We start from the raw sequence: 16,580 nt of genomic DNA on the forward strand, positions 1-16,580 counted from the left end.
GTGATTATATTAAGGAGAATGAACATGTGAAGTATCTTGTTTAGAATTAAGGCATGGCACACATTTTCCATAGCCGTGTTAGTTCAGATGGAACTTATAGTTTTTGGGGCTCATATCCATCCAGGATAAGTAATTTCCTACTAAGGCTGGTAGGGAATGATAATGTTCTGATAGTTAAGTTGGAAAATGAGATACAAAAAGAAATTTCCATAGGTAATTATAAGTGTTACATAAGGTGAAGAATGTGCTGGTTGGAGTAAATCGTAAGGTTAGAATTCCCGAAGTAATAGAATTAGTAATCAAGATAAGACTAAGTAATAAAATGAAAGTTAAAGTTGATGATGGAATGGACATCCTTGAAGGAAAAAGTATAAGAACGAGAGAAAACAAAGGTTAAAGAATAAGTACAGTAGGTTGGAATGATATCAACAATAGTAGAAACAGGAAAAGGGAAGTGGATAAGATGCAAAGGACAGGAAGAAAGCTCGATAGAGCCAGTTATAATGATGAGGATAAGGAGGAATAGGTATGCTAGGAACACACTAAGGGATGTTTAAAATAAGTTATTATGAGATGATAGATTAAAGGAGTAGTGGAGCCTCGATCTGAGTGCCAATGTGTCAGAAGTAGGCCACATACTAAGAAGCTAAAGGAAGAAGTCTGGATATTTTCATTCCAGAGAAGGAGTGAGAATTGATAAAGTCGCATGGATTGAGTTGTCAGGGAATATAAACACTTTTGTTACCTAGAAGGAGAGACCCAGTTTACTTTCCAATGTTGATAAATGATACACTTGGCCCTTGGAGGAGACTCTACCTGACTAGTTACATAAGATTGATAGAGGATTGGTCTAAGTACTTTAGTAATGACACAAAAGAGATTAAGAATTTGAAGTAGCATGGGATTGAGAAGATTTATAGGTGTTGACCACTGAAGTCATAGGAAGAGTAAAGATCTCGAACAAGATGCCTAGATTAGGTACTACAGGAAAGCTACTCATAGGATACCATGGAATAAGGAACATAAGTTATGTCATTGGGGAAACAGAGATTATTAAAACAAAGGAATGATGACTGAAGTCACCAAGAGACATGTTGGGGCGTAATAAAAGTGAGGTAAGCACCAAAGTTGATTGAAGTTATGAGACATCAAGTCAAGAACAGTGAGGTATAGCGAATACTTGAAATGTCAGAAAAATGGTCAATGAATAGTTACAAGATAAAAGCCCTCTAGAAAGAGATGATGACAAATAGGACACTATAGTAGAATCAGAGAACAGTAGAATGTCATATATAATATACGAAGAGTTTGAAGAATAAATGTTTTATCAATTTCTGCATAGCTGGAGGAGTAATGATTGTGCTTGTTCTAATAATCTTCTTTTCCTTATCTCTTGTTTATTCGAAAATTCGAGGACGAATTTTTCTTAAGGGGGGAAGAATGTAACATCCAGAAAAAAAAAAAAAAAAATTTTGAATGATGGGATTGGTGTGTAACAGTGGGTTTCCCACTGTCACAGCAGCCTTTTTAATTAAAAAAAAAAAAAAAAAAAACTTCAAAAATCGGGAGGAGGAACCCCCCCCCCCCCAAACCTCTCTTCTCTCCTCTCCTTCCCTTTCTTCTTCTTCTTCCTTTCTCCGGTGACCGGCCGGCGACGTCCCAAGCAGCTCCCCACCGGCGACCACCAGGACCACCAGAAACGGCGGCAAGAGAGGGAGAAGAGAGAGAAAACGCAGCGCCTGATGGCGGCTTTCCGGCGCGATTCCGGCTTCATCCGACGTCCGATCGAGGCGATTCCGGTGGCGTTGGAAAGCTTGTTCCGAGAGCTTTCTTTTGACACCAATTTTGCAGCAAATGGAGGTCGAATGAGTGAGATATGAAGGAGAGAAGTTTCGGGTTTTTCAAGCTTTTTCGTCAGATCTACGACGATCCGACTGTTGGATCGACGATCCGACTGTTGGATCGACGATCCGAGACCACCTATGGACTGAGGAAGAGGAGAGGAACATGGTAGTATGATCAGATTCGGCAAATGTCGCCGGCGGCCGGCCACCGTCTTGTGATGGTCTTGCGGTGGCTCCGGTGAGCTATGGTGATGGTTCAACTTCCAGAGGCTTCCTCATAAATTTTTGGAATTTTTGAGACACAGATAAACTTCGGGTAAGACAATTTCTATTATTTCTCTGTCTGCGGAGCATAAATACAGTGTTTCTTAAACAGGAAAAATTGGAGAAAAATTCTAAGAAAAGTATATGATGAAAGTAAAATTATTTGGAGATATTCTATGGTGTTTGTTGAATTTTTGAGTGATTGTAGAATATTTTTGAAAAATATAGATAGATTTTAGTTAGATTTTTAGCATATGGGCATATAAGATTATTTGAAATTAAGATAATTAAATTTTATATAATTGGTTGAAGCTTGAGGATGGAAGTTTAAATATGTAAATATTTAATTGGGTTGAATTAAGAATACGTTAGATGTTGGAAACTTATGGAATCGAGTAAAATTCTTGAATAAAATATTCATGGGTGATTAGAAAATTACAATTCATTTTGCAATAGTCTTATAATATTATTAAGGACCGCGGGGCAAAATTTTAGAATTTTTAGAGCTTGTTTGAGTGGATTTTTGAAAAATATCAATTATAGGGACTAAAATGTAATTTTTAAGATTTTGAGTATTATCTGATTTGGAGGGCCCAGGAGGAGCCATGTGATATTGACGAGATGTGATTGTAAAAATTGAGAATCTAGAAGTGTTATTTGAGCTTTTTTGTAGGTTGGGTAGATCCCAGGTATAGGGGAAACTCTGCCGAATTTTCCGGCATGAATTAGGCTGTCTATTGCCTCTTTAGAGTTTTATCTTAACTTAGTACTAATAAATTTATAATTTAATTATTAGGTGATCGAGGTCAGCTATTTTTCTGCATCCAGCAGCCACAATAGTCATCGATTATCTTGTGAGTAAAATATTAATTTTAATTGTAATTTCGATATTATTATATGTTCAAGCATGCCCACGCATCACTTATATGCATATATTTATGTAGTTAAACTCTAGGCACGATTTATGTTGCATTCATATCTGTCAATGTGCCATGGATGTTGTTGTGGTAATTTGGAGCAGTGTGCGTGCATTGGCGTGCGTGTGATGTGATGTGGACTATGGATAGGACGGGTAGTCACGGCTTGAGATCTTCGCTGGGACACGATCATTCGGGGGGTAGTCACGGCTTGAGTTCTTCGCTGGGACTCCCGATTTGATTTATTAAGCGAAAGTCCGGCTTGAGTTCTTCACGCACCAAAGTTGGATTTAAGAGAGTATGGGGATCGGCTCCCATATATTATGATTGACATTACTAGGTGTGTGAGTGCTCCAAATTACCTTTTTGCTGTTATGATGTGAACTTATTGCTGATGTTGCATTTCACTCTACAGGGTGCATTAGCTTTAGATAGTTATAGAGATTATGGTTAAAATTGATATTTTACTCTCTGAGTCGAACGCTCACTCCTGTTCACCATATTTTTCTAGGCTACAGGAGGAGACATTTTTCAGAATAACCTGTCCCTTTCCTCTTAGGTTATGAAAAGATTACTTAATTGTATTATTATTATCTAAATTTGTAATTTAGGACTCCGCATGTGCTAGTAGTAGCATTAAGCCTGTCAGGGACTGTATGAATTCAAGTTTTCATATTAATAAATGAAAAGAAAAAATTTTATGAGTTTTAAATGGTTATAAATGAGGTAATAGGGTTGAGCTGGGCTCCCCTAATTTTTGTTTCTGATAATTTCTGGGCTAAGATGGCTCGAAATAAAATTATAACAGTTTAATTTAAAATTATTTTATATGCATATTGGGCCTAAATTGTGGGCTTGGTTATGGATTTGAGAACAGTAAGGCTTACCACGGGCCTCGGGGGCTTTATGCCGGCCCAGGTCCTAGTGCCGGTCCGGCCCATAGGTTGGGTCGTGACAGATTTAGAGATGAGTTGCTCCGATGGTTGGCTGCAGAATAGCCGTGTAACATTTTCAAAGCCAATAAAACAATCTCCTTAGGAGAGGAGGACTGATTTTGAAAAACCAAATTGTTCCTGGATTTCCATATGCTCCATAGAATAAAACCAAGAAGTTTCAGGTCATTGAGGAGATCATTGGAATTTTGAAGGTGAGCTACTAGTTCACTTCATCGGTCCATGGTAGAATTGCCTTAAAGATAATTTGAACGTAACATCAAAGGCGACAGTAGCCAAACTTGCCTAGCTGCGGGACGAGAAAAGAAAGTGTGAATAATGTCTTCAACCTCTCCATAAGATTTGCAATCAAATTGACAATCCAAAATAATTTGTTGAAGTCAATCATTCGTGGGCAATCTTCCTTTTAGGAATTTCCATTGGAAAATGAAAATTTTTGGCAATAAATTCAATTTTCATAGTTGACGCCAATGGTCCCTATGAGAATCCGATGACTCTACAAATGCAGCCGAAGATCTAGATGGAAAGAAATTCCAAAATCTTCTACAAGCAAACTAATATCCTGACTTCACCGTGTAATCCCCTACACTAGAAAAATGCAAAATTAGTTTATCTGGAGATAGATACATGCTGATGGGCATAACTAAAATATTGTTAACTTCTTCCTTTTCAAATACAGCTCTTAGGTTAGAGATATTCCAGGATAGGGAACCAGTGTCAATAAATTAAAAAGCCCACACAATAAAATTATCAGCATTAGGTTTGATCTTAGGAGGAGATGGAAAAGAGGACAGTATCCATTTGTCTTCCTTACAAAGGATAGAATACCCATCATATAATTGCCATCTAGTACCCTCTTGAAGAATTTTACAATCCCAAATTAGACTTTGCCATGGCTAAGATGGCCTAGAACCTGCTCGAGCCTGTAGAAAAGATGTGTGGGGGAAATATTTCCCTTCAAGGACACGAGCTACCAAAGAGTTGGGATTTGAGAGGATGCGCCAGCCCTGTTTTGCCAACAAAGCCATGTTGAAAAATTCTAGATCCCTAAAACCCAAACCACCATGGAGTTTAGAATTGCAAATTTTATCCCAAGATATCCAATGGATCTTTTTCTCACTGTCCTTCTGACCCCACCAAAAGTTAGCTAGTAAAATATTGATGGATTTGCAGAGCGAAGTTGGTAATCTAAAGCAAGACATAGCATATATCGAGATTGCCAAGGCCACAGCTTTGATGGGGGCCTCCTTAACTCTAAGAGATAGGATTTTTTTTTTTCCAACCTGCAACCTTACTCTGAATTTTTTCTTTTAATTCCTAGAAAGTTTGACATTTGGAACGAGAAAAGACCAATGGCAAACCCAGAAATTTATCCTGATCTTTGGTGTTTTGAATTTGAAGTAGGGAGGAGATTTGTCTCCTTAGATCCTTTGGAGTGTTAGGACTAAAGAATAGAGTTGATTTGTTCAAGTTGATGGATTGACCACTTGCTTTAGAGTAAGCACTGAGAACATGTTTAAGTTTGTGAGCTTCTACTATGGTTGCTTTTGAGAAAATGATTAAATCATCTGCAAAGAGTAATGTTTCACCAAAGGGCCGTGTCTAGAAATGGATATGCCTTTAAAGGTAGCCTGATGCAATAGATGAGATAGGCCTTCAGCATAGAAAAGAATAAGATAAAGGGAGAGAGGGTCTCCCTGTCTGAGTCCTCTTGAAGGTATGATGAAGCCTTTTCTATGACCATTGGTATGAAGAGAATAAGACACTGTATTGATGCATTCCATAATCCAATTGAGTACATGTGATGTAAGTACCCCCATTCGACACACTCATAGCTTTGCTTATGTCTAACTTCAGAGCCATGCCATAATTCTTTCCCTTTTTCCTCAATTCTAGGTTGTGCATGAGTTCATGATAGATTAAAATATTATCTGAGATGAGATGGCCCTTAGTAAAAGCATTATGTTCCTCGCTAACAATGGAATGCAAACCTATTTCACCTTTGGAATTAAGGAGATGACTGTGTGGTTGAAGTTTCTTAACATTTGAAATCATTGGAAGAAGCTGATAATTGTTTCTGTAATGGCCCGGCCTACTAGTAATATTGTCTGCTCTGGACCGAAGTCCTCACGGTTTTAAAACACGTCACTGGGTTACGAACCACCAACTTATAAACCCAGCATCTCTTCTGTGTTTTGCCGATGTGGGATTTACCTAGGGTGTTACAGTTTCGCTAACATCTGCACCCACAATGTTCTAGTATTTTTTAAAAAATAAACCAGTAAGCCCATCATCTCCTGGAGCTTTGGAAGGATGAATAGAAAAGGCTGCATGTTTAACTTCTTCTCTAGTGACAGGCTTAATAAGAGAGATGTTCATGTCTTCCGTAACTTGAGGAGCGAAACTAGCAATAATTCTTTGAAAGTGAGAAAGGTTGCATGAAGAGTAGATTTTATTGAAATATTTTTGTGCCACTATTGAGATACTATCAAGAGAAAAGTGCCAATGCCCCAACTCATCTTTTATCTTTAAGATACAATTACGGCGTCTTTTATGAAGCACTTTTTAATGGAAATAAGCTGTGTTTTTATCACCCTGAGTAGCCAATCCATTCTAGCTTTTGAGCCCAAAAACGCTCCTTTCTAGAAATTTCTTGCTTCAACTTTAATTCTAATTGGTGGATTGCTTATTCATCCCAATTTGGAGCAGATCTAACTCGATAGATTTCCTCTTAAAGTTCTATCATTTTCTTATTTGAATTGAGGTTTGAAGATTTCAGCCAAGCTACCAAGCGATTCCTGCAGAATTTAAGTTTGGAGAAAGTACGAAACATGCTATGGAAATCATATAGCCAAGATGATGAAATAATTTACTTCACATCGACATTATCACACCATCGTGCATTAAAAAAGAATCTAGATGCTAGTTTCAGGTCAGCCCTGTGAGTGGAAAGAAGTAGAGGACGGCCATAAGAACCAGAGTCATCTAAATGGTCAACAATTGAGTCAGGATATAGATGAAGCCAAGGGATTGTGCTTAGGCTTCGGTCAATGCGCTCCTGAATATTTTGATGGTTTCCTCTTCTATTGTTCCAAGTGAATTTGGGTCCAATGTAGCCAGATCCACCAACCCCAAAGTATTCAAAAAATTCCTGAAGTTTTAAATTTTTGATTGAAAGTGACGATCTCCTCCTCTTTTTTCCATTGGATGCAATAAAGAATTGAAATCACCCATGAAAAGAACCTCTGCTCGAAGATGTTGCTGGTACTGTGATAGAAAATTAAATTATTGGAGTTGCAAAGAGTCATCTGAACTTAAGTGAGTAATAACCAAGTCCCAATCCAAGCAAAATTGCAAGTGAGAAATAGAGACATGAACATAGTAGTAATCCAAACTAGCGATATTAATTTGAAAAGAGTCTCTCTAAGAGATACAAATATCGCTAACAAGGCCTCTTGGATCTACAAAATAAAAGTTACTAAAGCCACACATTCGGAGAGGCTTTGAGACTACAGAGGATTTATTTTTAGTCTCTATAAGACACAACACATCTAGGGAGTGAACTCTAATAAGTCCTTTGAGATGATGGATTGTCCGGGGGTTCCCCACACCCTGGGAGTTAGAATTCTCATTTGAATGGTTGGGGCCACTTGGCGCTGGACCTCCACCTCTTCAATGGAAATTACTTCTTGGCAGATTTTCTTTCCTTTTGTTTTTACAGTATCCTCTTCAAATCTTCTTTTGGTTGGCAACAATATCTTCTCACATAAATCCCTTTTATCTACTTTAGTTTCCTCATCATTGATCTTGTCATGTTCTTGTGCAACTTCCCCGATAACGATGCCTTTGTTCTGTTTGATCTTTTCTCGTGCCAATTTCTTCCAACCTTTTTTAGCATTCTGTTGCAGGGGACATTCTGTTGCTGTAGTAGCTTTTGGCATGGGTTGGGTTTAAAGTAACTAACAGCCAAATGAATCAAGTGTCCAAAGAAAGAAACTCTTCTAGCCTGAGAATCCGTGGACAAACTTCAATGGGCCTGCAAGCTGAGACTATATCTTGTTTTCTCTGATGCCATTTAGATACAGGTTTCTTGGGTGCTGATGGGCCCAAGGAGAAAGTCTCACTTCCACTGGTATTGGGTTTGGGAGAGTGGGTATGTTGGGATGGCCCCAGGTTTTGGGTTGGGGAATTGGGTTGGTGTTGTTAATGGGTTCATGTGTCTGGGTAGCCGGCCTTAAAGGATTTGGATTATTTAAATCAAGGCTAAAGCTTTGATTTTCAGTGGGAAGGCCAGACCCTAAATTTATATAACTAGCTTCAATTATAATATATTATTATTTTTATTAAAAATAATTTATTTTTATATATTTATATGTTTAAATTTTTTTAAATAAATGTATATTATTAAGATTATATTTAAAATTTATATTTTTCACTTATAATTTATTTTCTAATAAATAAAATTATATTAAATAATTATAAATTAAAATAAAAAATAAAAAGAAAAATTCTCATAGGAAAACTCACTCTGCCAGCTCCCCAATGAGAAAGTCTCCACCTCGACCCTAATTTTGTGTTGGGAGAGAACGGTGAGTGATTCCTACCCTAACTCACCTTGTTGTCATTCCTTGATTTCTATGTACGTGGAGTTATATAAAAATATATTTTAAATTATATTAATTAAAATATATTAAAAATTAATTTAAATTAAATTTGATACATTTTAAGAAAAAAATTAAAATAATAAAATATATATTTTAAATTAATTTTTTAATATCATTTAAAATAATATTTTTTACAATGAAATTACAATATTTTAAAATACATTCTTTAAAAGTAAAATAATAAAAAAAAATATTATTATTATTATTTTTGTCTAAGTTTCGATTTAATCGTTTCAAATATGTTTGATAAGAGTCGATAATTAAAACATGGGCTGGACATAGGACATGGCACGTCGGTACGGGCCCACCCAAAGTCAGCCTTTTAATTAATTTTCTTTGGACGGACATAGAACTTGTCGTTATCCGTTGGTTATGAGTCACGGGCTCATAGCGACAAGGCCAAATTAAACAAAGCTCTCAGTCTTACTTCATTTATTTTCTTCTCCTCCAATCCATCCCTTATCTTCTTCACCATGTCTGACAATGACCACGACCACCCAGGACCACGAATCCCTGAGCCGAGGGCTAGGCCGGTGGGTGGCACAGAGTACAGTTGGTGCAAAGCAGTGCCCGGCGGCACCGGTATCACCGTCCTAGCCCTTCTCGTTTCAAAATTCCCTGACATAAACCTTCTCCAAGCTGCCCTCCACCAACTCCAGACTTCCCACCCCATTCTCCGCTCCAAGCTCCACTTCGACGCCGCCACCGCCACTTTCTCCTTCGTTACTCCGCCCTCCTCTCACCTCAAAATCCAACTATTTGATCATTCTTCAACCTCCGCTATTCTTTCCAATAATTCCAACAACCCCTCTGTTACGCCATTCCATCTCATTCTAGAGCACGAAATAAACACAAATTCATGGTCGTCATCAGCACTCGAGAGTACTGACCTTGATCTGTTCTTCGCTAGCGTGTACACTCTAAGCGAAAGCCAGTGGGTAGTGGTGCTCCGGCTGCACACGGCAGCATGCGACCGTGCATCGGGGGTGGCGGTGCTAAGAGAACTGCTAGAGGCGACGGGTGGAAGGAAAGAGAATAGTAATATAGAATTATATAATGATAATGGAGTGGTTGGGTTGGGAATTGAAGATTGTATTCCTAGTGGGAAAGCTAACAAGCCCTTTTGGGCTCGTGGAATGGATGTTCTTGGGTATTCTTTGAATTCTTTAAGGCTGGCGAATTTGAACTTTGTTGATGCTGAATCTGCTAGATGCTCTCAGTTGGTGAGATTAAAAATGAACCCAGATGAAACCCACAGGCTTCTTCAGGTAATTTGCGTCCACTGCCCTTTTTTTGCTTAATTTCTCCTGGGTATTCCTTATAATCATATTTGAGAGGCCTGAATAAACTTTAAATCGCTTAATTGCCGATCATTGAATTAAAAAAAAAATGTTATAATTTCTCTTTTAAAGATGTGCTTTTGTGAATGTATTTCATGATCTGGGTTTGGGGCTCTGCCTACTAGTGCCTAGTTCCTGTATAAGTTTTAAACTAACATATTGCAAGTACTATTGGGCTTAAAAAAGGCCTTGACCACTAGGGCAGGCTTGGATTATCATATGATTTTGTGATGTAGGAGTATCACGTGAGCAAAAGAAAGACAATGTATTTCTTGGTTGATTCTTCTTGTTCTTGATATAATAGCTAGTAGTTGGGCTATCTAAAGCAAGAGACAATAAAGAGACGATAAGGGAGAATAGGGTAGATTTGGCCTCTCAATTATTTTCAAAAAATCTTAATAGGTATATTAAAATTTATTTTTTTAATTAATTGATTTCTTAATTTTTTGTATTAGTCTCTATATATTTATAAAAATTTCTTAAATATGTATAATAAATTTTAGGACTTGTTTGGTTTGCATATTGAAATCAAAATCAGTATTGAAATTAGAATTGAGCGGAATTGAAAACGGAATGATAAATTTTTTATTTATGTTTGTTTTACTGTAAAATCGGAGTCAGATTTCTTTTTAAGGTGTTTGAATTACATATATAAACTGTAAAATAGAAATTAAATTTATTTTGTACTTAATAAAAATTAATTAAAATTATTTTATTTCTTTTTTTATTTTATTATTTTAATTATTCTAAGAGAATATAAAAATAATATTTTAATATTTTTAATTTGAATTAATTGTAAATTGTAAATTTTATTTTATTATACGAAAAATAAAAAAATATATTTTTATTGTGTTTCGGTCTAATCAGTATAATTATTTATAATTATAATATTTAATTTTAAATTATTTATGTGAAAATGTAAAAAATAATATTTTTATATTTTAATTATTATTATAATTATTTATTATAATTATTGGGATTATTTTAATTATTATTATAATTTTTATAATAATAACTTTAATTTTTAATTAATTATTTGAAATATAAAAATATTATTTTTATATTTTTATTTTAATTAATAATATAAAAATATAAAAATTGATACATCCTAATAAATACATGAGTAAGAATGAGCGTTAAGCATTTAATATAATAATTATTTTCATTGTTGTATTTTGATTCTCAGGTTAATGAATGTTTATTATCTTAGTTATGGGAATTGGATTGCCTAGTTTGTGGAAATGAGAATGCAAAAACTAGTTTTCAAATACCTGCAAAGGAAATCATTCTCATTCATTCCCATTTTTAGGTCAATTTTTGGTGAATCAAACTGGGCCTTATTTTTCATCGATTATCCCTTTAATTTTTCTATTGAACCCTAATAATTTATAATTTATATATTGTAATTTAAATTAAAACAATAAAATTGCTTGATTGTCATTAAATAAATATAAAAATTAAATAATTATTAAACTTTTATATTTATAAATTAAAATTTGATTAGTAGTTATTGAAAATTAAATTCAATCAAATCTAATAATTTCTTGCCATATAATCTAAAATAGTTTGGGTTTTTCATTTTTTTTTTAATTTTTGCTCTTCCCTTGTTATATGGATACAATAATTTTTTTTTATCTTTCTTTTCAAATTAAAAAAATTATTTTATTTATATTTATATAAATAAATTAAATTGGTGGTCGCAATTTTTATACAAATTTTAGAAGGATCAATTTAATTAAATATACATTTATATACATTTATTTTTAATTAATGTGTTTATTTTATTTTATTTTATTTTATTTTATAAGCAATATGTTTATTTTATTGTTTTATTATGTTTTTTAATCTTATACTATTATGTTATATAGTTAGCAACTGGTGATTAGCATTAGTAGTTCGGGTGTTCAATGCTCATTGTTGGTACCAGTAGTATTATCACATGATTAATATAAATAATCACTTGCATGTTTTTGAAGGGCTGCAAATCGATAGGGATTCAACTGTGTGGAGCCATAGCAGCTGCTGGTTTGATAGCAGCACACTCCTCCAAAGGCCTTACTGTTGACCAAAGGCACAAGTATGGTGTTGTAACCCTCATCGACTGTCGTTCACTTCTTGACCCTGTCCTCAATTCCCACCATCTTGGTAAGCCATGCTTTTCTATTATAGTTATCAACTCCATTTCGTTCCATTCCAACTGATTCTATATCTTATACTCTTTGTTGCATCAGGATTTTACCACTCTGGCATCATGAATACACATGATGTAAGTGGAGGTGACAAGCTGTGGGAGCTAGCAAAGAGATGTTACTTGGCCTTTTCAAATGCAAAGAACAACAACAAGCACTTTATGGACATAAGTGACCTCAACTTCCTAATGTGTAAGGCAATTGATAATCCAGGTTTAACTCCATCTTCAGCATTGAGAACTGCCTGCATATCAGTGTTTGAGGACCCTGTGATTGATGATTCTAATGAAACGCATGGAGAGCTTGGAGTTGAGGATTATGTGGGTTGTGCTTCAGTCCATGGCGTTGGCCCTTCCATCGCCGTATTTGACACCATACGTGATGGAAGCTTGGATTCTGCTTGTGTTTATCCATCGCCATTGCATTCAAGGGATCAAATGCAGAAGTTTATTGATGATATGAAGAGAATTCTTGTGGATTCTTGTGTCAACATGGAGGAAGGGGAGAACTAGATTTCCTTTGCTGAACTTTGGATTATGAAATGAACCATTTGATTATGGCCACCCCATCATTTTCCCTATGAGCTAGGCCCATGATTTCTTTATGTACTTAAAATGAAAGGGCCCATTTAGTAATAATTAAATAATAAATAAATAAATAAACTATTCATTGCAAACAGAGTTCTCTTTTGAGTTAACATTAAAAAAATCTAAACCTTTGCTCAAATTTGCAATTGTAGTCAGTTTCTTTACTTTTATCTATTGCTATTTGTTATTATCATTACACTGATACCCATTTTTGGTGGATATGAAAAACAATTGAGCTCTGTAGCATTCCAATAAAGCTGAAAACTAGAAGAAAGAAATGAATGCAAGAAATTAATTAAGAAGCAGGATCAAGAACCTGGGTTTTCTTTGATATGTTCACACGCAACTTTCTCAAAATTAAGCTATCTCCTTCTTCTGCCACTGCTATATATTAGGTCATTCTCCAGAATATAACACACTAAACCCAGAAAAGAAAAAAAGGGGAGAAAGAAAACCTACATTCTAGCTATGACTCATATTGATATGACCAAAATTAGCCCAATCATCTAGATAGAGCTGAGCATATTACATGTATGTATTTTCATACCCAATATTCGTAATCTTTTTCTCATCTATATAAACTCCTCAACCAAATTTCCAAAATCAAACCTACCATTGCAACATTCAACAGCATTTATAACTTCTTGAAAAGTGGAGGCACTGCATGGAACCACAAGCTTGTTCCTTTGCTCAAACCCAAACTCATTGTATGATTTCTCCAGCAGCATCTTGAAGAGTGGGTGACTGAGGAAGCTAGTTGGAACCACAAATCTTTCCCTCTCTTCCCCTACATATACAGCAAAAAATCCAGTTGGGGTTGTGGTCAAATTAGCAGAGGAAGCATCCTCAAATCCCCTAAGCAAATATTCTTGTTGTGATGACTCACAATCCCCTTTACCAATAACCTTCACCTTCTTGGCAAGTTTTTTGAAAGAAACCATCTTTTTCCCCAACATTTTCCTTTTTCCAAGATATCTTTTGCTGTTTTTGAGATCAAGAATAAGAGAGTTTGGAGATGGATAGATGGAAGTGGGGGGGAGAGGGCTATAGGAGAAGTGGTCTCATGGCTTTTGCTTATAGGAGAGGGGTGGCTGAGGGTGGAGATATTTGTATTGAGATAAGAGGAGAATGTCTCAAGAAAGAATGGGTCTTCTTCTTTTGTGTTTTCACTCTGTTTAAGAATCTAATGATTATGGCAACTTTGTCTTATAAATAAAGTATTCATTTTCTTTGACTTAAACTCATATTATTCCCTTTTATTGGTCATCTACCATTATATATACCACTATTGCATAGTGATCATGCTTGGTAAACCCCATCAAATCACCTTGAAACTATAGGTTAGGAGTCACTTAATAGTCTTGTTAATTAGATAATGAAGTTTCAACCTTTAAAATTGCTAGACAATCAATCATTTTTGTGATTGATTCAAATGCCAACCCCTCATTACCCTTATTATAGTGCTTAGCATTTTTACTCTTTTCTTTATGAAATGGAATCTCAATTTCATTACTATTAGTAACTAAAATAAGGTATGGTGGATATTTACAATCCTTCCTCCCACTTCTAATCAAGCACCAAATCTATTTATATTATTAATAATTTAATTATTATTATTATTAGTTTATAAAAATAAAAGAAATTATTATAATAAGAATTGAAATAAAGTAGTGCTTACCATCTTACACACTATTTTATGTTTCTCCCTTGCTCAAGAGAGAGTATTAGAGAGAGATATGGGGGTTGGTGGGTGGCATCAAATAAATAAATAATTAATTAATTAATTGGTTTTTAAGGTATATTGTGGTTTGTTATCTTTTCACTTATTAAAATAGTCAAATAATAAACTCAATTAAGACAAAAATTAAAAAAAGGAGAAAAATCTCATTGTCATATTGGCGATAGTATCATATACGACTTACAACGTGTCAGGAAGAAGGAGCTGGAGGAAAATTTGTCTTTATTGTTCGCCGATATCAATACGGACGCGTAGAGGTCGGCCGGCATACAACACAAACAATGGTTAGGGCAAGACTCAATCGGCCGATGAAAATTCGAGTTTTATTAATATTTTAAAAAAATTATTAGTTAATTTTTATATTTTAATAAAATCAATTATTTTATCTTATATTTTAAAAAATATATTATTTAATTTTTATATTTTATTTTTATTAAATTATTTAATTTTTTATTATTAATATTATTTAAATTACAATTTAATTTTTTTATTTTAAGAAAATTAATTAATTGATTTCTATATTTTAAAAAAATATTATCATTTAATTCTTTTATTTAAGTGAAATTAATTAGTTGGTTAATATATTTTAAAAAAATAGTATTTTAAAATATATATTATTAGATAAAAATAAAAATTTTATTATGGGGAGATTAAATCTGAATTTATAAATTTTTAAAATTTTTAATTCTTGAGATATTATTTTTATATTTTTCCTACTATAAAATAATTTTTCTTAATTGTTTATAGATTTAAGAAAACTGATTAATTTTTTTTTTATAGAGAGTTTATATCATTTTATCAACAGATAAAAATAAAAAGAGAATGAGGAAAATAATGGTGCAAGCCTAAATGAGAAAAAATTATGAAGAGAAAGAGAGCAACAAGGAAATTTATGAGAAAAATAAAAGGGAGGAGATTATGATAATTTATGTATAAAAAATAATTATTTGACTAAATAGTTATTGAAGTCAAATCGTAGGGATTAACTAATACGTTTTTTTAAATATAAGATTAGCATATTAATTTTATTAAAAAAATAGAGAGACTAAATAATAATTTAATTAATATTAACTAATAGAAAAATTAATAGAATGACTAAATAGTTTAACTAAAGCAAAATAAAATGATTATATAATATATTTTTCAAAATATAAAGATTAAGTAGTTAATTTCGTTAAAATATAGAGATTAGATAATAATTTACTCAAATATTTTTTTTATAAATTTTAAATTTTAATATAATTTCTTAATAAAACTAATAATATGTTTTATTTTTAATTCGAGCTTCTTCTCTTTTAAATTTTTAAATAAATAATAATTTATTAATAATTAATTAGTACCTTAATTTCATAATAAAAATATATAATAATTTATTACTTTGAAAATTCATAATTCCATAGAATATTAAATTAAAATTTTAATTAAAAGGCATTGAAAATAATAAAGTAAATCTTATTTGAATTGAAAAAATAAATATCATAGAATTGAAATATAAATGACAAAATATTGATTTATAAATTTTGAGTTGGAGGGTGGAGGGGATATTCAACGTCAACCAGCCAAGTGGGGTTAGGGTTGGGGGCAGAGCTGAATGGAAAATTCCAAGGAGAAGGAGACAGAGTGGACTTATGATCCATTTGTACAAAAGAAGTACTCTTCTTCTTCGTCAATCACGGATACTTTTTGACATTTTTTTATAATCTCTCTTTTTAAATAATAATAAATATATTTTCAATCAACTATCACACATTAATTTTGTTTAAAATAAATTCATTAATAATATTAAATCTTTAAATATTATAAATAATTTATATGAAGAGCAAAACCCCACTTCTTATTTCAAGATTATCTTCACAATAAATATAAATCTTTCATGTAATTAATAGTCTTTTACGCTATGTTTAGATGAAAAGAAAGAAAAATAATAAAAAAATAAAAAATATAAGATGAGGAAGAAAAATAATTTTTAATTTTATATTTGAATATAAAAAGATAAATATTAAAAATAAAATTACTTTTTAAAAGTAAAATTATAATTTTACCTCTAAATATTAAAAAATAAGCAAAAAATATAAAAGATATTT

General features: G+C 33.1%; 2 protein-coding genes across 2 annotated transcripts; one reads left to right on the forward strand and one right to left on the reverse strand.

Moving 5' to 3' along the window:
• Positions 1-9,039: 9,039 nt before the first annotated feature.
• Positions 9,040-12,847, forward strand: LOC110656014 (uncharacterized). Its single transcript, XM_021812526.2, has 3 exons — positions 9,040-9,910; positions 11,959-12,127; positions 12,214-12,847. Exons 1-3 carry the CDS (start codon positions 9,116-9,118, stop codon positions 12,681-12,683), a joined length of 1,434 nt encoding a protein of 477 aa, XP_021668218.2. The 5' UTR covers positions 9,040-9,115; the 3' UTR covers positions 12,684-12,847.
• A 206-nt stretch (positions 12,848-13,053) lies between these two features.
• LOC110656015 (auxin-induced protein X15) lies at positions 13,054-13,922 on the reverse strand. The gene has a single exon (XM_021812528.2). The coding sequence runs from the start codon at positions 13,712-13,714 to the stop codon at positions 13,331-13,333; it is 384 nt and encodes a 127-aa protein (XP_021668220.1). The 5' UTR covers positions 13,715-13,922; the 3' UTR covers positions 13,054-13,330.
• Positions 13,923-16,580: the final 2,658 nt, after the last annotated feature.

The sequence above is a fragment of the Hevea brasiliensis genome, chromosome 5 (assembly GCF_030052815.1).
Source record: "Hevea brasiliensis isolate MT/VB/25A 57/8 chromosome 5, ASM3005281v1, whole genome shotgun sequence".
Lineage (NCBI taxonomy): Eukaryota > Viridiplantae > Streptophyta > Magnoliopsida > Malpighiales > Euphorbiaceae > Hevea > Hevea brasiliensis.